Source organism: Sinocyclocheilus anshuiensis, unplaced genomic scaffold (genome assembly GCF_001515605.1).
Source record: "Sinocyclocheilus anshuiensis isolate Anshui unplaced genomic scaffold, SAMN03320099.WGS_v1.1 scaffold2090, whole genome shotgun sequence".
Classification (NCBI taxonomy): Eukaryota; Metazoa; Chordata; class Actinopteri; order Cypriniformes; family Cyprinidae; genus Sinocyclocheilus; species Sinocyclocheilus anshuiensis.
This window is the reverse complement of record NW_015560626.1, coordinates 1,470,624-1,491,798: the sequence shown is the minus strand read 5'-3', so window position 1 is coordinate 1,491,798 and position 21,175 is coordinate 1,470,624. Positions and strand designations below refer to the sequence as shown.

The window sequence follows — 21,175 nt, the reverse complement described above, 5'->3', positions numbered from 1 at the left end:
GGCATAGAGGAGAAACAATAATGTACAGTATGTGGAAAATAATGTGTTTTTTGAACCTTAAACCGCATAAACACATTTCATTACACCAAATACACAAAATAATGTTCTTTTTAGCAGCATCATATGACCCCCTTTAAATTAGGTCACATCTAAAATGTATGTACTTTATACACACCACTTGCACACACTCCATCAGGGGGAGTCTGACGGCCTGGTTCCCAGAGAGACTGACCACACAGGCAGGAGTTTCTGGAGTGGCTTCCAGCAGAGCCATTACAGCCTCCACACCCATCCTACTACCCTGACATACAATAAACACCCACATTTAAACTCTCATGAAATAAAAATGGCGCAGATGATCGAAAAGTGACAAAATGAGAAGAGGGACTACTCACTAGCACTCTGTCAAAAGCTGAGGGGGTGCCACCTCTCTGCACATGTCCGAGGGTAGTGGCACGAGTATCATAGCCCAGCCTCTTTGTCACCAGCTGTAGGTGAACAGATAAGCATAATTAAAGTGCACTTATAGGCGAACGTTTACAAAACTATATTAGAGCATCTGTTTCAAGAGCATGGGTTGTATAGTATGGTCAGGGGTTAAGTTACATCTTTTAGCTGGTCACAGGTGATTGGTTTCCCTTCTTTGTTGATTGCTCCTTCGGCCACAATTATCACATTCAAACGAGAACCTGCCTTTCTGGTCTGTTTGAGGAGAGACAAAATTATCAATCATTATGAATGTTTTGTTTTGTTTTTCAGTCAAAATATTGAAATTTTTCTTGATTAATGCACAAACCTTACCAATTTTTGTTAGAGTTATGGTTCAAACAACCAGCTATTTTCCTATAGTTTAAAGAAAAATGTAACTAAACTAATTTATTGTAAATAATTCTCTTTTTTCTTTACTGCATTTTTTTATAACTTTTTCTCTTAATTTATCTATTTTTGGACTTTTCCAAACCAACAAGAAAAATACATGAAAAAAAGTACTAAAATATGTCTTCTGACAAGTTTTTATTAATTTACAGTTTTGCTTTTCCAGTAAATTTACACTGCTTTTCAAAGGTTTAGGGTCAGTAAGATTTAATTTTTTAGAAGAAGAAGAAATTAATCATTTTATTTAGCAAGGATGCATTAAATTGATCAAATGTGACAATAAAGACATTTACATTATTACAGAAAAACTATATATCAGATAAATGCTGTTTTTTGCTTTCTATTCATCCAAGAATCCTGAAAAAAATATATCACAGTTTCCACAAAAATATTAAGCAGCAAAAAATATTTTTTTGATATGTTTCTCGGACAGCAAATCAGCATTAGAATGATTTCTGAAGGATCATGTGACACTGAAGATTGGAGTAATGACTGCTGAAAATTCAGCTTCTGTCATCACACACACACACAAACATTTTAATATATATTAAAATAGAAATAGAAAATTAGATTTTAAACTGTAATAATATTTGTAATAATAAGCCTGGGTGAGAATAAGAGAATTCTTTCAAAAACATTATAAAAAAAATTCTAACCAAACCCCAAACGTTTGAACGGTAGTGTATTTCAAGGATGTAAAACTATGTGACAACTATATAATTTTTTTTCTGTGTACATTTCTTGCATTTTGTCAATTTCTTAGTACCTCAGTGAGTCTTCTACACAAATGATCCTCCCATCCATCATCTGGAGGCATCTCAGGAATAAACACCCAGTCAGCACCACACGCAAGAGCAGTAACCAGAGCCAGGTAACTGAAACACACACACACACATATTGTGCTCAACAAATGCAAGATCATTTCAGTTAATTAAATGTGAGATTCCGGTATGTGAACCATATGATCTAGGTATTAGGGGGTCTGGTCTCAATTTCAGTTCTGTTGCACACATATGCTCACTTCAGTGTATAAGCATACATACACAATCACATTCTTACCCACAGTGTCTTCCCATGACCTCTAGGATAAAAGCACGTTGATGACTGTGGGTGAGAGCAGAGGTCACAATGTAGGAACAAATGCCAAAGCAAAATAACAGAACACTGAGGATCTTAGCTAATTTGATAAACTGCAAATATTTGTGACCTTTGTGCTGTTGTGGTGATACTGTCCACCACCTCAATGATACGATGTAGGGCAGAGTCTGTGCCAATGGTCATGTCCGTTCCACAGAAGTCATTGTCGATAGAACCAACCATACCGACAATATTCAGATGAGATGAAGTCTTGGCCTCCTCCTTTGTGATCTTACCTGCGTACAAATGGAGAATATGGCTGTCAGTTCAGTATATACCATTTGGGATACAGAAAGATTTGTTTATTTATTTTTAAAGAAATTAATTTTTATTCAGTAAAGGTACATTAAATAGATCAAAAATGACTGTAAAGACATGTATAATGTTATGAAAGATAATTTTCTTGTAATGTTCTTTCTCTTTCAATTCATCAGAGAATCAAAATAACAACGTATCTTGAGAAACAAGATGATAGAAATGTTTCTTGAGCAGCAAATCAGCATATTAGAATGATTTCTGAAGGATCATGTGACACTGAAGACTGGAGTAATGATGCTGAAAATGCAGCTTTGCCATCACAGGAATAAATTACATGTAAAATCTATTAAAACAGTAAAAATTATATATATAAAAAAAACATGTTGAAATGATCTGTACCTTCAATACAGATCGTTTACCTTTGCTGATTAGATCTTTCAGCAAGTCACTCCACTCAGTGCGAAATATGTTGGCACCGGTCAAACTGCCATCGCCACCAATTACACAAAGGTTGGTGACACCTAGTTTGACGAGATTGAAGGCAGCCTTCAAACGCCCCTCCCTGGTCTGGAAATCCTTACAGCGGGCACTGCCAATGACTGTGCCACCCTTCAGACAGACACAAAGAAAACAGACAATCACAACACTACTTAAAAAGTGAAGTTAATAATAAACTGAATTGAATAAATTCCAGCAGCTGAAGGCGCACCAGCTGTAGCATCATGGACACACTCTCCCATGTAGCAGGACGGATGTGATCCCCTCCATCAACCAATCCCTGATATCCCTGCACATGACATCAGCAACAATGTTAACAGATGTGATTGGCATGGACATTTTCGTTAGTATTCTTATAATAACGTACCTCATGGACAAAGAAGACTTTGGCTCCAGTGTAAAGGCCGACTCTGACAGTGGCCCTCACAGCTGCATTCATCCCTGCAATAGACAAGAAAACATATCATATACAGGATACACAGGGCTTCTAGGAAAGTACAGAGAGATACTCCTCATGACATTTCATTACTTGACCGCATTGTGGAATGATGTGAACAAGAGTGTCTGAGATAACTTAATTCTGTGAGCTCATCACTAAAGCTGTAGGTGTTGTGTACAAACGCAGTTCAGTGTCTCTAGTTTCAACAGTGAGCAGCTGTGGAAAAGCCTGCTACACTCCATAACCTCATGTCATTTCTGAAGAAGGTCACTGGAGATAAATTTAGCCTTCAATTATGGAAAGACGAGACAAGAGCTACAGGCTAAAGCTAAAGGCTACAAGAGCATTGACCTTAACGGACCAGAGCAAACCAAAATGCTAGATTTCTTTTTATCAGTACAATTAGTTCTATTTTCTGCTTAAGTTTCTTACATTTTAACTTCTTTAATTTTAAATTTAACAGGATAGATAGAAATTTTCAAAAGTTAAAGTTTAGCTCATGTTTATTCATGATAGTTTTAAACCATAGAGAACATCAGAGTCATCTGACATAGAACATAAAAACAGTGTCTATAACAATATGAATACTGTATCAGAGGGGGATAAGCTCTTATTGTGTATACAAGGATATTCCAAAAATTGCACCAAATTCACTTAAATCTAATTATCCATGCAGGCATTTCTTTGAACACCCTTTTGGAGACCACCATAGGAACTAGCACAAAGTCTAAGAGGCAGATCACTACTTTCTGCTTACCTTGGGCATCACCACCTGACGTCAGTACAGCAATGGCCCGTCCGACCCCCATCTTTGTCGGATCGACCCCAGCTGTGTTTATGTTAGCCATGATTCAGGTATTCCAGAAATTGGTGGCAGAGGAAATTGGAAAAGGAGGCAAATGAAAGATGCGTTTGCACCGTCTCTCAAAGCGAGGGGCTCCAGAGGGAAGGGTTTAATAGGACGGAGTTCCAGCAATTCGTGCCCACCCCCTGGATTTCATTTCACAAACACAGACACCACAGTCACACACCCCGACTCAGCTAAATATAAAGTATCAACTTGAATTGCACAGCAAAGGTTACATGCTTAATAAAAAGGAAAAAAAGATCAAGTTTACCATGACTCAATGTTACACACGTCTTAATGTCATGTTCTATTTTAGTATTAATTTGTAATATTTATTTAACTTTATTTAGCTTATTGATTGAAAACCAATATATTTATCATTTACAGTATATATAATTACAAAATATAATAATTTGTTCTAATATACTTTTATATAATAATTCAGATATTCATAAAATCAGATCTTTTACTCTTCAAAATAAGAATATTCTTAATGAATTTTAAATTAAATTTGTCAAATATTTTAGTGTTTTAAAGCTTGAGCACCAAATAATATTAAACGATTTCAGAAAGGACATCTACAATATTGTAATAGTACAATTCAGGAAAAAAAAACCCTGACATTTATAAAGACAAAGCTTCATGTAAAACTGTTTATATAGAGATTTATTATACACTTTATACAAGAGACAAGTGGAAAGCTCACAGTGTTTTCAGTCAGTGACAATTCAGTGTAAAAATGTTGAAAGTGTTCAATATTTAGAGATAATTTTGCATTCAGTCATGTTGTCAACAGTGAATCTCACCAAATATTGTGCCCGTCCAATACTTTGCTGCTTGTGGAATCTAACTGACATTTCATATCAAAAGTGCAACTAGAAATACGGTTTCAGACAGTCTTACATACACAGACTGACATGTGCAATGTGTTGTGGGACATCTGCCTTTATGCTCTGATAAAAGAACCTGAAGGGACAGGACTCAGACGTATAGAAGACAGGCCAATGGGTAAAAAACACTGTAGAGGAGAGAGATAAGATGTATCAACAGCCATTCAACTTGACAACCGGTTTAGTGTGCAATGCACAATTCAAAACACAATGATCACTCACAGTAGAATCTTGAAACAAAAGTGTGGCGGCCACCGGGTTGCCACAGCGGGGCTGCAGTGGGCAGGACAGCAGGCGAGAGGTGTACGCAGCACATTCCTCGTCCAGAAACATCTCCTCCAGAGGAGTATGACGCCGCCGCAGAGCAGACATAGCGGTAGACTGCTTGACAGCAGGAGCTACAGACAGATGTGGAAATGCATTTAATGCAGTAAGCACTACTGCAAATGCTTAAAAGTCTTCAGGATGTGCAAAATGTCTGCTTAAGGATCATTAATTACAGCATTAGACCGATATGGTCATTTAAAAATAGAAAACAGAAAAAAAGGTTCAATTTAGGTTCACTTTGGATGGAATGGTTACCTTTAGATTGGCTTTGTTTAGGCAGGTCTAAGCTGGGATTGATCTGTGATTCTTTACTTTGGTCTGGTTGCTGTGGTAGTGCATTATGGGATGTAAACTGGCCTAAACAGAGCTGCAGAGGAGCACTTATCCCAGGATTCTTCAGAGACCGGTCTGATCCAAGTCTTTGGCTTGATGAGAAAACAATGACTGACCCTCTGTGTGCTGCTTGTATGAAAGGCTGGACTGTTTTCTTGCCTTCGTTCTCGGTGTGACAATGATTTGAATCAGAATTTTCTTGAATTGTTGACTGTGCTTCAGTCTGCATGGAGAGAAGTCATGTGAGATTACTTTTAGGCCATCAAGAAACTGACCAGTGATGCATAAATTAATGTTTTAGAGTTAAATCAATCGTACAGTTTGGTGGCTGTTCAGTAACTGTAGGTCATCTTGGCCTATCTGGTCATTGTCCATCTGCTCTTGGTCCTCAAATAACCTTTGAACGACATCCTTCCCCTATAACACATTCAACACCTAGTGTTAACCTGACATTTTATCGTGTAGATAAAGTAAGAAAATACAAGGGTTCTGCATTATGGGGCTGTTTTACCTTCTGGCACACCAAGAGTCCAGTGCTTGGGTCGTGAGATTCACGCAAACCTGGGGAGCCCCTTAAACTGGACATCTTTTGGGTAGTACAAAGCTTCCTCTGTAAATATAAACAGTAAACATAAACCTGAGACACAAGTCGTTTTGCAACAGATCTCACACACACACACACAAAGAAAAAAACTGAAGATACTGAAGACTTTCTATAGCCTTGACTTGTGAAATTTGGGTTTAAAAAAAAACCCTTTAATTTATGGCAATGGATACTGTACAAAACAATGAGACAAGACAGGAGAATACTCACCATTGACTGTGGTTTGGATTTTGCGACCCGCTGCGGTGTCCACTTCATCACTGGTGTTCTAACTGCGCCTGCACCACAGCAGAGAATCATTGGTTTAAAGGGTCGAAAACATGATGTTGAAGGGGAAGAAACATTGGAGAGTCAAACTTACACTGAGATGATGTTGCTGCTGCCACGGCTTCAGGCTTATTCTTCTTCACTGGGACTCTCTGGGCCTGAAGTAAAGAAAGTTACATGATGCAAAACACCTTCATTATAGCACACAACTGGAAGTTGAATCCATCCGAGCAAACTCACAGAATAAATGGAGGTTCCTCTGCCAGTGGGACAGGTGGAAGCTCTGGGTGTTGCTCCACCAGCCCTCACACCTTCATTCAGTAGAATACTGCGCAGGGCCGCCGGGTCAGGGGAGAAGGACACAGCACTTCCTAAAGGAAGATTTTTTTGGATCACATGACATTCATACAAATTTTATGGAGAAAAAACACTGAATAATAACACCTAGTCTGTATGTGGTGCTGTAACATCTCTTATGCCCAACATAGCTGCATTTACAGTATTTGATCAAAATGCTGTAAAAGTAGTATTATTGTGAAATATTACAATTTAAAATAACTATTTTCTATTTTAAATGTAACTTATTCCTGTGATTGTAAAGCTGAATTTTCAGCAGCAATTACTCAAGGATTTAGTATCACATAATCCTTCAGAAATCATTCTAATATGTTGATTTGTGGCTCAAGAAACATTTAATTATTAGTGTTGAAAACACTGCTTAATATTTTTGTGGTAACCATTGTACATTTCATCAGGATTCTTAAATAGAAAGTTCAAAAGAACAGCATTCATTTAAAATATTTTAAATGTCATTACTGTCACTTTTGATGCATTTAATGTATCCATGCTGAATAAAAGTATTCATTTTTGAACAGAAGTGTATACACTTCATTTACTGCAAAATTAATGGGCTAGATTACCTGCGGGAGCTTTGACAGCTGCTAATTCATCCGTTTTAGGCTTCCTAACTGGCACTCTTTGAGCCTAAAGTGAACAAGGTATTTCAAACCTTATTTTTTAGCATTCCAAATTCAAATTTTAAGACAACAAATGTGAACTGAGCATTACTGAGTAAACAGAAGTAGCTCTGCCAGTAAGGCCGGTCGGTGCATGAGGTGTTGCTCCATTGATCTGTAGAATACCACGGAGCGCTGATGGATCAGGAGAGAAGGCACTTCCTGCAGGCACAAACCATACACAAATGAATGAACACGATTTGTTAAGTCTTAATCTCTCTATTATGTTTATTCAAACACTTTAGGGACTTTCTATTCATCAAAAAATCCAGAAAAAAATATATTAAGCAGCACAACCATTTACTAGTGATAATAAATGTTTCTTAAGCACCAAACCAGCATATTAGAATGATTTTTGAAGAATCATGAAGACTGGAGTAATGGCTACTGAAAAATCAGCTTTAAATACCTGTAGGGCTTTTGGCCTCTGCTGGAGCTTCTTTTTGAGTCTTTTTGGCAGGTACTCTTTGAGCCTAAAGTGGACAAGGTCACTATTAAAAATCAGTTCTTCTATTTCACATCTTTTTCTGCCTAAATTGACCATTCAGAAGTAAAATATCATAATCAATGTGTGAATGGACATTGAACAAAGGAATGCACTCACAGAATAAACAGAGGTTCCTCTGCCAGTAGGACAGGCTGATGCTCTGGGTGTTGCTCCAACATGCTCCCCCAGTCTCGATCCATCACTCTGTAGAATACTACGTAGTGCTGAAGGGTCAGGGGAAAACAGCCCAGCCTTGTCTTGAGATGAAAGGAGAACTATAAAGCTTACACTCTGTGATCAATGAGAAAAATTGGAGTCTTTGAAAATGAACTAACCTGTGGTGACATCAATGCCATGACTCTTCTTCATAACTCTTTGAGGCTAAAAGATCAAAATATATGAGCACCAGAGCACATACTAGACTAAAAAGACAACGGTCATGATCATCATAAAGGGTCAGTAAACACTTTGGTTTTATTACGGAGATTTTCTACAATTCCTAACCAGATTATTGGAGGTTCCTGGTCCAGGGGGGCAGGTAGATAAACATGGCATCAGGCATTGTGCTCCAACAGCACTTGATCCCTCACATGTGAGGACACTGTGCACAGCTGATGAAAGATTTGATTATGATCCTGCACTCATAGTTACATACATCAATTATAATCAACCAGTGGCTAAATTAAACAAAGAACTATTAATACAGTTGAGATCGAACTTGAACACGGACTTGATTGACACAATAAGAAAAGATCTGACATTATGTCACTCACCTTCAGTGATTACATGCCTTTGTGTTGTTGATGGGAAACAGTGCTTGTCCTTTGGTGCTTGATTATCAGAATTAACATCTACTTTAATGAGTGACGTTTTACATAAATGACTCAAACCCGAGTCTTCGGGAAGCTTAGATTGTTTAAGAGTGATGCTACCTAAACGTGAACTTAAATCGGTGTGACTACAGCATCCGGATTCATGTGAAGGTGGGTGAACATCAGTGGAATCTTTATTTGATGCCATGTATTCTACATGACTACCAGGCTGCAGTCGCTGTGATTTGTTGGCCTGAGCCCTGAGGACACCTGGTGTCGTAGCTTTATGGTTTGGAGTTTTAGTTTTGGCACTTGGATTCAAGTTAATCACTTTTGCCCCTGGTGTTAGTCGAGTAGAAGGCATCAGGGGTGCTTTTCCCTGGGGATCACCTGTGTTTCTCTGACTGTGTGTGCGTGACTGGGACAAATTGAAAGGAACAGGTTTGGTGCAGGTCCTCTTTTTTTGAGCTTTACTCTGAAAAATTAAAAATAATTGTTGATATTAAAAAAAACCTGAAATAAAATATAAATATTAGAATTTGAACTTAAACGTACTTCAGGTAGTTAGTACGTAAGGTAAGTTAAGTACTAAAATTACTAAAACTAAAACTGAAATGAAAGCTATACAGACATGTTAAATGAAATAAATGACAAAAGCACATTACCAAAAAAAAACCTCCTAAAACATAAAATCTAAAATTAAAAAAGAAAATAAAAGCTAATTGTAATATTCATAAAAAAAAATATAAGACTATATAAAAAAAAATACTAAAATAACACTTAAGTGTATCCTTACTGTTAGAGGCCTCTGTTCCCAGCTGTTGTGACTGGGATTTTGGGAGAGCTCACTTAGGGCTGGTTGCAGAGATTTGGCAAGGACAGGAAGCCTGCTGATGCCTTTGAGTTTACCGACTCCTTTTCCAGTTTCACCAGAAGCATTGGGGTCCAAATTTTCAGATCCTCTTTTAGAGGAAGCACTTTTTGTCTTCAACTCCTGATTCTTCCAGATCCTAATGGCATTGAAAATAATGGATCAGAAATCAGCACCACAGCATCACTGTACGATTATCCAGTTTTGATGCTTACATGAACTATTCAGTCATTAAACTAATTATTGGCTTTAATAAAAAAAAAAAGATTAATGAATTATTCAAAAACGGAGCAAGACGATATCAGATCCACTACAGTAATGCAAATTAGAGGATAAAATGTGTTTAATTGTCCTGAAAAAGCATAACTCTGAATAACTCTGATATTTTTTAATATTTGTCACTATTTTATTCATTTATTTTTTGTGGCATGGACATACCTTGACTTTTTTTCCTAAATGAAACATTTTTGATAGCAAAACAAATGATTAATGAAATGTTTAGCTACGAGAAAAATAATACAAGATTCATTACAATTTTGAAAACACACTAAAATGTGTTTAACTGTTAAGAAAACAATGTAACAAATCATGTTTTGTTCTAATTTGCATTATTTATTTTTTTATTTTACATATTTCTTTAGTTTTGAGTGAAATGTACATTTCTTGACAGGTGTAGTGAGGGGTACCTAAAATTGCTCAAAGCAAAATTAACATTCTGAATAGCTCCTGTCAAATGCATAACTTGAATCATTTAAGGAGGAGAGACTGAGACAATGTTACTTGTGGAGGAGAAGGCTGATATAAATATTAATGATCAATTCACTCACCCTGCTTGATCCTGCTGACTTCTGTTCTGGGGTCTCAGAGGGTTAGAGGACGCCATCTCGAGAGGGGTTCAGTGCCTATAAACAAGACGGCACTTGAGTGGTCTCAAAACGTTGAAATGTAGGCTCAATCATTAAAAACTATAACGTTACTACTATAAAACCATAACAGTGTAGATCGTCAGTAAACTGCAAATACGCAAACTCGGAGTACTCCGTGTTGTTATGCATAAAGTTACGTATAAAGTGAACAAGACGGCAGATATATATTTGTACTAACCCACACATACGTACCAAGGCCTGGGCTTAGACAGTATCCAAAAACTGTAGCTTTTTGTGTTGTTTTTAAGCTACAGTACTTTCCAGACCAAGCAACTCTCCCCTGGCCCAAGCTCTAGAAATCAACTACTAGCCTGGCCTGCTGACTTCCGGAGTAATTTGTAAAAAGCGCGCATTTTGACTGGCTGACGGAGACGTGCCCTCAGCCAATCGCTGACCGCCATTGACTCTACTATAGCAACAGAGATGCGGTTTTAAATCACGTGACTAATTCCGTTTGTGCCGTTCATTCCATTTTCATGGGTTCATTCTTTTTTAACGTCTTGAAAGAGACAAAGAAGCTTGTTCGCGGGTAAATGTGGAGTTGACCCAGTAAGCACGTGAGAGACCACATGACACTTGCAGAGGAAAATAGGCTTATAATGACAAAAATGCAAACGATTTTTAAAAATATCTTTTAATAGAGGTCATTTGGAAAAATCTGCTCAAGCCGTTTCAAAGCCCAAAGGTGGTGACAATAGCAAAAGACAACGTCCAATTATAAATATTAAATGGGTTCAAATTTGACTTGGTTTTTAAGTGGTGCTGAATGTGAACTCCTAACACTACTGTTGCTCTTTTTAAACGATTCTATCAAAATGATATTAGATACAACATAAACCCTGAGAGGAACTGTGTGATCAACATTAATTCAAAATAAACTTGAACAGACAAGAAAATGGTTAAAAGATAAATAAATCCTAAAATGCACACAATTAACTTCAGGTGATAAAGAGGAGAATAACTTAAGTAAATGTAAGTTTTAATAAGAACATATTTAAAAGTCAGTTTTTACATATTTTGAGGTTTTTGAACACTTTCTTTGTTGCACATCTTGCTTCACATCATTCCCATTTTTCACTGTCAATTTCCAGAAATCCTGAATAGCTGTCTCGGTAGACAAGTGTTGCCATTAAACTAAAGTATCTAGTATCAAAAGATGTGCAGAGATGCACAGTTTCAGTAAGAGAGGTTGCTATGTTTGGGACTTCACTGAAGGCACAGATGTTTAGTAAAATATGAGTGGAAGTAGCAACATTAAGAGACGATGTGAAGATGATCACAAATCAAATAAATGTACAAAAAACTCAAAATATTACAGAAATATCCTTTTAAATCTCAGAGTCATCTGAAAACAATGTCTAAAAATAATAGTTTTACCAGAATATTCCAACAACTGTCTTCCGTTATTTTTCGTTCAAAAACAAATTTCTACAAACCTCAAAACAAGTTTCTAATTACATGTGGATGGCATGATGACAGTTCGGCAGGGTGACAATCTGTGACATTTTTAGGAAAAAACAAAAAAGTAAAATAATATTTGCACTGGCCCACTGATTTATCAATATTTTTGGTGCTGATTATAGACATAATGGTCAAAGGAGAAAATGAAAAAAATATTGTTGCCATTACATAAAATTACAAGAAAACGTTACATTTAACTCTTCTAGAATGGAGTATTTTATATATATATATATAAAATAAGCGAAACTAAAGTATATTGACGTTAAACTTAATATTATTGATAAGCGGGGGGAAAATAAAATAAACAATAACATTGAAATAGCAATAGAATACATTAACTTCATCACATTGCTAATATCATAAGCTTCAATGAAAAATAACAGCATAATTATCCTATACAAATAAAACCGACTAAACAACTCTTATGCTGTTACTGTTACCCAAAACATGTATTTTTGTACAAGGTGTTTCAAGAAAGATTCCAATGCAATTTCGTTCTAAAGAAAAAATAATAAAACACCAAATATGTACACTGAGCCTACAGAACCACCCATATGATCTCAAACTGCTCCAAGTCCATTTCTGTGTTCTTTACAATTACTAAAATGTGCCCACCACTGAACTCAACCTCTACAACATGGAGCTGAACTATAGATGGGAAAGACAACCCTGGCCAAATGGTGGCAGGATATTATGCTGCCCATGCCAAGTGGAAAACAAATAAAACAAGACGAACTTAAAAGTATATACACATCTAAAATACATTTGTTGATAAAAATGTGTTAGTACACTACTGTAAAAACATTTCAACAAGCAAAGAGACATTACTACAGGACTTCATCTATAGCAATTAGTCAATTGTGTATCAAATTGCCTTCTATGGTATAAAATAATTTGGTATGAACAGATACTAAATGAAACATGTAAACTAATAATATGCATGACTTCAGGAGGAGATTGGACCATAGCCATGAGAAAGTGTGACATTTACAAATTGCTGAGGTAATGACTAAAGAATTGGATCTCCTCTCATCCATGGGACAATTCAGGCCAAACAACGACCTCAATCCTATTATTTGGGAAGTCAGTTTTACAAATAAACCTTCTGAACAATGTAATCTTTTTGTTTGCAATGGCAATTCTTTAGGCAATGTGATCTAACATCAAGTGCTCCTCAGCATTCAGCTTTTTTTTTCTTTTTTTTTTTTAGAAATATACGTTAAACCAAACTCAACTATGAAACAAACAGGGTTTAAGGGGAGTGTACATGTACGCAGTTTGTTTTCAGAGGTGGAGCACTGAAAATGATGGAAAAACAATTAGCAATACAGTCATCACTCCATTCAACACTCAACATATCCGTCTGTTTAGCTCTATTTGTTTTTCAAATAGTATTTCTATTCTAAAACACCATGCTAAATGGATTTCAATTGAATTTATCACAGCAAGTTGCCATTCTTTTCACTTTTCGTCCCGATGATGCAAATAAAAACCAGGCTAGCAGAACATTAACCATAAAACAGTCACATAAATTAACACCAAAATCACTCAGGTCCTCTCTCATCCTTATTCGTTTTCTTATTCTATTGTTCCCTGCAGTCTCCTCTCCATACTATCAAACTACAGGAGAAGCTTGCCGTTTCGATGTATTTTCAGAATCTTTCCCAGTCTCTGTTTAGCCGTAGCAAGTCCTTTCTTTGGACGTTTTCCTGTGAGAAAGAAGAGTGAAAAAATGCAGCGTGATTCCGAACACTTAACCTGTAATAGATAACGTACAGTAATTCCAGTTACCTTGACATGCTACTGCTGACGCTGAAGTAGCCAGCCCTCCGGGTGAGGGGGCAGAGGGAGAGTAGCTGCTGCTGTTTTGGGGAGAGAGTGAGGGGCGTCTTGAAGTCAGGAACACGCCAGGGGCCATGGCACCACTTCCTCTTGGGCCCCCTGGGCTGAACGGACCAGGTCCTGCTGTGTACTCGTGGTCCAGCAGGCTGGCAGAGTACACCTCCACTCTCCTCTCCTCAACTATGCAGTCCACAGGAGGCTCAGAGGGTAGAGGAGGAGACACGGGCGCAGAGTCCGGCTGGCGCTGGAGTTGGGCAGCTGCAGAATGTACTTTCTCTTGAGGGACCTTCTTCTTGGTGTATTTTCTCTTGGTTATGGTTTTCTGCTGTTCCTGATATTAAAGTAACAAGATGTTTAGCTCAGTGTTAATCTTTTCAATAAAAATACTGACAAAAAGAGTTTTTTTGATTGTCAATGATAAAGACAAGACCAAAATAGAAAGAAAATAGCATAATGACAAAAATCAAATAATTTTAAGTATATTAAATTATAGCATTGATGAAAAAATACAACAAAAATATTATTAATGTTTATATACAAAATGTTTAGGATTCCACAGAAATGGTATGCAGCACAGCTATTTTAAATTGTAGTAATATTACAGAATATTACTATTTTTACTGTATTTTTAAATAAATGCTGCATTTTTGAGCACAAGAGACTTCCTTCAGAAACATTAAAAAAATCTTACAGACTACAAAATTTGATCCATAGTGTGTTTAATAGCAATGTTTTTGTATAATTTTTTTTTTTAGAAAAAAATATGGTAATTGGATGCTTTAAAAATCCAATTATAGTTAAAACATGCAACAGTACTTTTTCTCCAAGAACGAACTAAAACGTATAAAACATGGACAGCAAATAACTAAAACAATTTTATTTCAAGAGATCATATGTTTATACATGTTTTTATTCCTCAATTAATATATATAATGTCATATATTTAAAAAGTTAATATTTGGTTTAATTTTACATTTCCTTGTCAACTAAAATGTTCTTTTTCAAAGACTAAAATTACATGCCATTTTAGTAAAATTTACTAAAATTAATATGACATGAACAAATATTGACTACATTCAAAGGACATTTTGAAAAAAAATAAAACAAACACTTTTAAAGGTGCACACACAAAGTAATGGTATGAAATAGTCCACATCTATAGAAGTTCTGGACAGAAGCTCACCTGTTGTGCCAGTTTGGCGGCAGCAGCTGCAAGCCCCGTTTCTACAGATGCCACCCTTGCACCCTCTCTCACTGGTCGCTCCTGCTTGGGCAGTGTAGGGGTCACGCGGGCTGAGGACGTGTGAAGAAATTATGTTTAGAACTGTTTCGAAATTAAATGCTAAAAAATCATAAATCAAAAACACAGTTACCTTTAGGACTCCAGGGTGTATCATCCCAGTTTCGCTTTCTTTTCATTTTAGACTTGCTTATGTGATCCTCCTCGTCAGATTCTAGTGATGGATACACTGTAGAAGAAGGTGGAAATTCTCCTTTAAACAGAATCACATAGGATCGCAGTATTTCCTCTGCTGTGTATGTTTGCAACCCTGGTGTAAATGTTGATGAATCTGTGAACTCACCATAATCAGAGTCTTTAAAACAGGTACCCAGGGTCTCCTGTTCATCCAAGCTTTCTTCATCACTGAGGTGCCGTGCAGGACGTTTAACGGGCCGTTTTCCTGGCCTCTGAAATGTGGTCTTCTTCTCGCTCTTCTTGACTCCACTTATCCTCTCAGCTCTCCATCCTTTCTCCTTCATAAGCCCCAGCCTCTCACCTCCTCCAGATATGGACAGAGGAGAGGAGGAGGAGGAAGAGGATGAGGAAGATGGAGGGTTGGCCATCGACAGCATGCCCTGGATAGCATCACACGTGCTGGGGGAGGCTGGTGCTTCCTCACTTGATAAGGGAAAAATCAATAGAATTGAGTATAACAGCAAGTACATAACTGCATATTTCACTGAGATAAAGGCTAATAATTATCAGCATGTAGTATAAAAAAATGTGCGTGTTAAGTACCTCAGTGCAGAATCGAGACCCGCCACCTGTTTGCTTGCCTTGAGCAAGTCTAAAATCCCACCTGCTCCGCCTTTTACACCCTGCACTGTAAGCATCTCCTCATCTGTGGTGTAATCCTCCTATTTAACAACAAGATAGAAAACTGGTGACAACCAGACACCTAGAGAGGAATCTGAAGCTGCCTAATATAGACTTGCATACCTCAATATCAAAGTCCACTTCTCCTGGCTCACGGATTCTGTGGGGGTCACTGCATGGTTTGGCCCGAGGTAGTTTCCTCGGTAGACCTTAAAGACACCATTGAGCCAACTATTAGTTCATACTAAGATGTTATTAAATTTAAATATTGTCCTTAAGAAAGTAAGTCTTATAGGTTTGGGATAGGGCTGCACGATAAATCGCATGTGATATTTAATGCACAGGTGATGGAGATTTACTATTGATTACAGAACCGGCTTTACTGACAAGATGCGCGTTAAATATCGCATGCGATTTATCGTGCAGCCCTAGTTTGGGATGATATAAATATGAGTAAATGATGCATAAACAATGAAATCATGCAAGCATGATCAATAAATGTGAGAAATCTTTTACCAGCTAATTTCTTCTTGCTAGGTAGAGACGGTCTGCGGCGAGGTGGAGGGGTTTCATCAATCTGAAGCTCGTCTTCTGAATCAAAGTCAGACAAAGTAGCCATGTGGGGCTGGAACTGTTGAAGTGAACTCCCGGCTCCATTTGCACTGCCAGCACGACCCTTCTTCCTAAGAGAGGAAGAAGAGGAGGTATTAAAAATAAAGGTGCCAATGCGTAACACTGAAAATCCCTGACAAGAGGGAAATGAGTGAAGAACTGTTTTACCTTTGTATCTTTCCATTAGTCAGCACAAGCTTAAGCTTGCTCTTGTTGATCTTCTCTTCAAAATCATCTAGACTGTCATCAGGCAGCTCAAGCTGAAAAGCCAAATAATGTTCTTTACAATGATGATATTAGGAAAAAAGTACTAGTTTTTCAGCTTTAGTTCCATAATAAAAATCATTTTTCTTAATCAGTATTTTTTTTAAACAGGGGAAAAAATAGTCTTTTTTTAAATTTAATTTAACATTTTTAAAACAAATTTACTTGAGGTGAAAAGTAATAATATAACAGGCAGAGAATATATAATAATAATCAATCATAACTATAATATGTACAATACTGTTCAAAAACTTGGGATCGGCTGTATTTACATAATCAAAATAACAATGAAAACAATAATATTATTATTACAATGTTAAAATACAACTGGTTTCTATTTTAATTTCATTTATTTTTTAGTTTATTCCTGTGATGGCAAAGATGAATTTTCAGCAGCCATTACTCCAGTCTTCATTGTCACACGATTATTTCCTTTTATTCTCAATGTTGAAAAAAGCTGTGCTGCTTGACGACTAGACAGTTGATTTATCAGTCTTTTGTAACATTAAATGTCTTTACTGTCAATTTTGATCAATTGAATCCATTCTTGCTGATTAAAAGTAATACTTTCTTAATGCTGATTAAAAGTAATACTTTCTTAAAACAAAAAAATTCTTACTAACCCCAACCTTTTGAATGGTCATTTTATAAACATAATATTGATTGATTAAAGTATTCTAAATTCTACCTTGCTCTTTTTTACTTTACACCCTGGCTGGAACTTCTTGAGCGTGTGTTTAGTATGAATCTCCAGCAGGTCCAGCTCTCCGGCTTCTGTTTTTATCTCTTTGCCTTTTTGGCTCTTTTTCTTTGCTCCTGGAAGGCTGACAGCCCCTCCTCCAAATCCATCCTTCGACTTGGGGCCTCTCTTTTTACCAGGGTGCTGGCCAAAAGTGAGGGCTGTGTTTAATGGAGCTTTGGGGTGTGGAGAGGGAAGACCCTGAGAGCCACCAAATGGTGTCCCACTCCTGCCGATGTTCTGCTGGAAGATATCCTGCAAAAAAGGACACAAAAATCGACTAAGACCAAAGCCACTAGTTTTTCCTTGAAAATTTAAGTCAGAGCTACTCTCACCTCAACCAGGCGTATCTCCTTTGCCAGATCCTTCACTAACTGCTGGGTCTTTATAGTCTCTGGTATCTCATGTTCATGTTCAGCCAGGGACTGAAAAAATAAAATATCACAAAAACAACCAATATAAACTTTGTATCATCACACATAACTGCTATTAAGTGATTTATGATGGTAGAAAACAATGAGAAGACAAACAAATATTTGAAACATTTAGCACATAATTTGAGACAGATGACATATCACAGACATATCTAAAATTCTTCTTTTTAGCCTTTTGACAAAATTCTGTATAAATCTAATATTTAAAAGGGTGTTTTTTCCAATAATGGTAAAAACATTTCATTCAAACCAATTACACTGTAACAAATGTACTAAAAATTACAAGTAAAATACAATAAAATCTGGTTTTCCAGTTGCTTTTTCACTAAATGAACACAATATATATTATTATTATTTATATGATCCAAATATTAGCAATACTTACCAACATGTATTCACTTAAGTTATTTAGTGAACATTTTCCAGTGATGATGCAAATTAATTATTGAACTAGAGTTTTGAATCAACTAAGTGAAACAAGGAAATGAAAATGAACTGAATGTTTTCTGAATGTATCATTTGTATATAACATATACAGCCAATTAATTACCCAGTTCTGCATGTAACATAATTAAACTTACTTCCTTCCGTGTCCAGCTGCGGAAAGCATTATTGAGAGCTTTAGCTCCGTGGACCAAGTACGTGGCAGGATGCCGTCGATTCTCTCTTAGACCTAAAGCGGATTTAAAAAATTGAAGTTACATAAAAGAATGTTGTATTAAAACAAAACTAAGCAGTAAAAACAACCATTTGCTTTGAGGAGAAACCTCACCTCTGAAGGTGTCCAGCAGATGCTTGCCAACATACCAGCACACGGTCTCAAAGTTTGGAAACCTGAACAATTCTGCTGTGCTCAGTCGCTTTTCTATTTCATACGCTCTGACAGAAAAAAAAGAAAGGGATGACCAATGAAAAAGCCCAGTACATTACTACTTAGAGTAAGGAGACAAATAGAAGCATCATCTCACCGAAGTTGCATGTCAATGTTGAGGCTGTGTAGAAAATTTCCTCCAAATGCCAAACAGTCCACAGGGGTCAAAACAGCATGAATCCATCCTGAAGCAGACAATTATCACACAAAGAATCACCATTATAAATCTAATTGAAATTTCTCAGTCACGTGGGATATGCAAACAAAGTTATTTTTTAAATAAATCTGGCAGAAACAGAGACAGTACCTGTTGGGATGAAGAGGGTGTTTCCTTGCTTTAGTGAACATTTGTAGCACATGTCTACCTGGTCCCCAAAAAACAGCTCATTCTGATTGGAGGATGAACTCCAGCGCTCAAAAAGCGACAGGTTAGCAGCAGTGGGACGAATGAGGTAAAAGATCTTCTCACCCTGACATGTATAAAAAGAAATACATAAGAACGCTTTTGTCTTGAGGACAAAGCATGATGCTTTCTGAAGTAATGAAATACATAGACCTTCCCTGCTTTCTCCGCTACTTTGCACTAAATATGACTTATAGAAAACAACTAACCCGGAGTACATGGTACCACACAGAGGTTCCACCAAAGTCGATGTGAAAGTCTGTGTAACTGTCCTTCACTCCCATCAGGCAGTATTTCTGCACATTAGGCCTCTCAAAAATAGACTCCTCAGGCCAGAGGTTCTCCACCCATGACAGCTTCCTCACGATCTTTGGTGTCTCCACTAGATTTGACAACCTACAAAAGGGGACAAAGATTATAGGACAGTTTGCAAGGTTAAATCCTGTTAGAAAAGTTGCATCTTTGAACCCCTTTGAAGTTGTGATGTAACAGAAATAGTGACAGTTATCAAGAAGAAAAAAATACTTGGATCAATCGATTGGTTGTTGATTGGACATCGAAGGAAGCAGATCTGAACTCTAGCTTGTGGTTGATTGTAAGAAAGGGGCTGAGTTTACGGATGATTCGATCACAATAAGATCAATAAAGCATACATTTCCATTTCATGATGCGTTCAAAGCACCGCTGCTACAGCCGTACACATTCAGATGGACATTCGTGGATTTAAATTTGCACATCCCTAAAAAGTACCTGGTGTCTGAGAACTCTAAGCTGATCACATTGAGCACTCGGTCTCTGTTTGGGCTGTTGTAGTACTCAACAAACTCTCCCAGTTTCATCTTCAGGTCTGATTGGCGGTTGACATCAATCACATCAATTTCCTTGTCAGCGCCTATGAAGCAATAAAAAAAACATTACATTCCCATCTAAAAATGACTTTTCACAAACATGAAAAAGTAGCATAGAATGGCAATGCAGATGTGATTAGAGCTATTTACCAATATAATGCTCTACATCCGATACAGAGAAAGACGACGGGGGCAAATTCATGCCCAGACCATCTTTCCTGAGGACCAGGACTGGGACGCTGAAGGAGCGCTCCTCTAGAAACTCAACCGTGAGCTGGGTCCCAGTCGGCTTCAGCAGGACTTCATCAGCACTAAACCCAAACATAAAATGTCAAATACGTTTTCCAGCATACTCATCATCTTTCAAACAACTTTTAAAAATCCAATAACACCACAGATTGCTCGCCCCAGCATAATGCTATGAATCACGGCTTAAAGTCTGATCAGAGCTAAATTAATCTGGGTTAAGAAAGTAAGGTCACCTAGTGGCCTAATTCTGACCTGGCAATAAATAATCGTCCTGTGACCATACCTGGGAAAAGTGCGGCTGCGTAGCTCCCTGACAAACTGAGCACTGCCCGTCTTCACAGGTCGTCCTGAGTCTCTGCTCACTCCTGCATCAGAGTGCTTAAAAGCCCCCCGACGTTTGCGCACTGAGAGAGAAGCAAATATCAAAGTTACTAATCAAATTCGCGCAAGCTTACACATTTGGTAGTACATTCTAAGCTAACTTAATGGTTTAAAATTGTATTTTCATTGTGTTTGTGTTCTAGTTTCCTTACTAGCTGTGCTTAATTAATTATTAGTCTGTTTCAAGTTAATATGGTTAACTAAAACTGTAACTAAAATTAATACCATAAATAACCATTTATTTATAACTTGAAACAAATTTAACATTAACTAAAAAGAAAAATTCAGCTAGCTACCAAGGGAACAATTCTCATTTTAATTTCATTTGACATACTAATAAATAAAATTAAAACTGAAATAAATGAATAAAAACTACAGACACACA

General features: G+C 37.1%; 3 protein-coding genes and 1 long non-coding RNA gene across 6 annotated transcripts in view; 1 reads left to right on the top strand and 3 right to left on the bottom strand.

The window, feature by feature from the left end:
* The window catches only part of LOC107681976 (uncharacterized), a 6,695-nt gene extending 2,742 nt beyond the window's left edge, over positions 1-3,953 (top strand). The window contains exons 2-3 of the long non-coding RNA XR_001633323.1: positions 1,640-1,747; positions 3,885-3,953. This is a non-coding gene — a long non-coding RNA (uncharacterized LOC107681976). The remainder of the gene's footprint in view (positions 1-1,639; positions 1,748-3,884) is intronic.
* Positions 1-4,239, bottom strand: part of LOC107681974 (ATP-dependent 6-phosphofructokinase, muscle type-like) — a 17,591-nt gene extending 13,352 nt beyond the window's left edge. For all 3 annotated transcript variants that reach the window (XM_016478369.1, XM_016478370.1, XM_016478368.1), the window contains exons 1-10: positions 3,966-4,239; positions 3,137-3,210; positions 2,981-3,058; positions 2,691-2,880; positions 2,084-2,249; positions 1,936-1,980; positions 1,643-1,751; positions 607-702; positions 396-488; positions 176-301 (exon numbers count right to left, since the gene is read on the bottom strand). In XM_016478369.1, coding sequence (XP_016333855.1) covers positions 176-301; positions 396-488; positions 607-702; positions 1,643-1,751; positions 1,936-1,980; positions 2,084-2,249; positions 2,691-2,880; positions 2,981-3,058; positions 3,137-3,210; positions 3,966-4,056 — 1,068 coding nt within the window. In that variant the 5' untranslated portion in view covers positions 4,057-4,239. The remainder of the gene's footprint in view (positions 1-175; positions 302-395; positions 489-606; positions 703-1,642; positions 1,752-1,935; positions 1,981-2,083; positions 2,250-2,690; positions 2,881-2,980; positions 3,059-3,136; positions 3,211-3,965) is intronic.
* A 498-nt stretch (positions 4,240-4,737) lies between these two features.
* On the bottom strand, positions 4,738-10,902 carry LOC107681975 (uncharacterized). Its single transcript, XM_016478371.1, has 18 exons — positions 10,781-10,902; positions 10,490-10,564; positions 9,588-9,801; positions 8,753-9,266; positions 8,484-8,590; positions 8,315-8,360; positions 8,097-8,236; positions 7,902-7,965; positions 7,545-7,654; positions 7,397-7,460; positions 6,717-6,847; positions 6,571-6,634; positions 6,420-6,487; positions 6,117-6,215; positions 5,924-6,022; positions 5,528-5,828; positions 5,168-5,343; positions 4,738-5,073 (listed from the first exon to the last, which is right to left on the bottom strand). Exons 2-18 carry the CDS (start codon positions 10,543-10,545, stop codon positions 5,002-5,004), a joined length of 2,325 nt encoding a protein of 774 aa, XP_016333857.1. The 5' UTR covers positions 10,546-10,564; positions 10,781-10,902; the 3' UTR covers positions 4,738-5,001.
* Positions 10,903-11,787: 885 nt separating this feature from the next.
* The window catches only part of LOC107681973 (histone lysine demethylase PHF8-like), a 12,888-nt gene continuing 3,500 nt past the window's right edge, over positions 11,788-21,175 (bottom strand). Inside the window, exons 4-22 of the mRNA XM_016478367.1 lie at positions 20,693-20,813; positions 20,311-20,471; positions 20,063-20,204; positions 19,522-19,708; positions 19,217-19,379; positions 19,007-19,094; positions 18,811-18,917; positions 18,620-18,711; positions 17,940-18,029; positions 17,554-17,859; positions 16,770-16,861; positions 16,506-16,672; positions 16,113-16,198; positions 15,912-16,030; positions 15,475-15,791; positions 15,265-15,360; positions 15,075-15,184; positions 13,841-14,222; positions 11,788-13,758 (exon numbers count right to left, since the gene is read on the bottom strand). Coding sequence (XP_016333853.1) covers positions 13,670-13,758; positions 13,841-14,222; positions 15,075-15,184; positions 15,265-15,360; positions 15,475-15,791; positions 15,912-16,030; positions 16,113-16,198; positions 16,506-16,672; positions 16,770-16,861; positions 17,554-17,859; positions 17,940-18,029; positions 18,620-18,711; positions 18,811-18,917; positions 19,007-19,094; positions 19,217-19,379; positions 19,522-19,708; positions 20,063-20,204; positions 20,311-20,471; positions 20,693-20,813 — 2,915 coding nt within the window. The 3' untranslated portion in view covers positions 11,788-13,669. The remainder of the gene's footprint in view (positions 13,759-13,840; positions 14,223-15,074; positions 15,185-15,264; positions 15,361-15,474; positions 15,792-15,911; positions 16,031-16,112; positions 16,199-16,505; positions 16,673-16,769; positions 16,862-17,553; positions 17,860-17,939; positions 18,030-18,619; positions 18,712-18,810; positions 18,918-19,006; positions 19,095-19,216; positions 19,380-19,521; positions 19,709-20,062; positions 20,205-20,310; positions 20,472-20,692; positions 20,814-21,175) is intronic.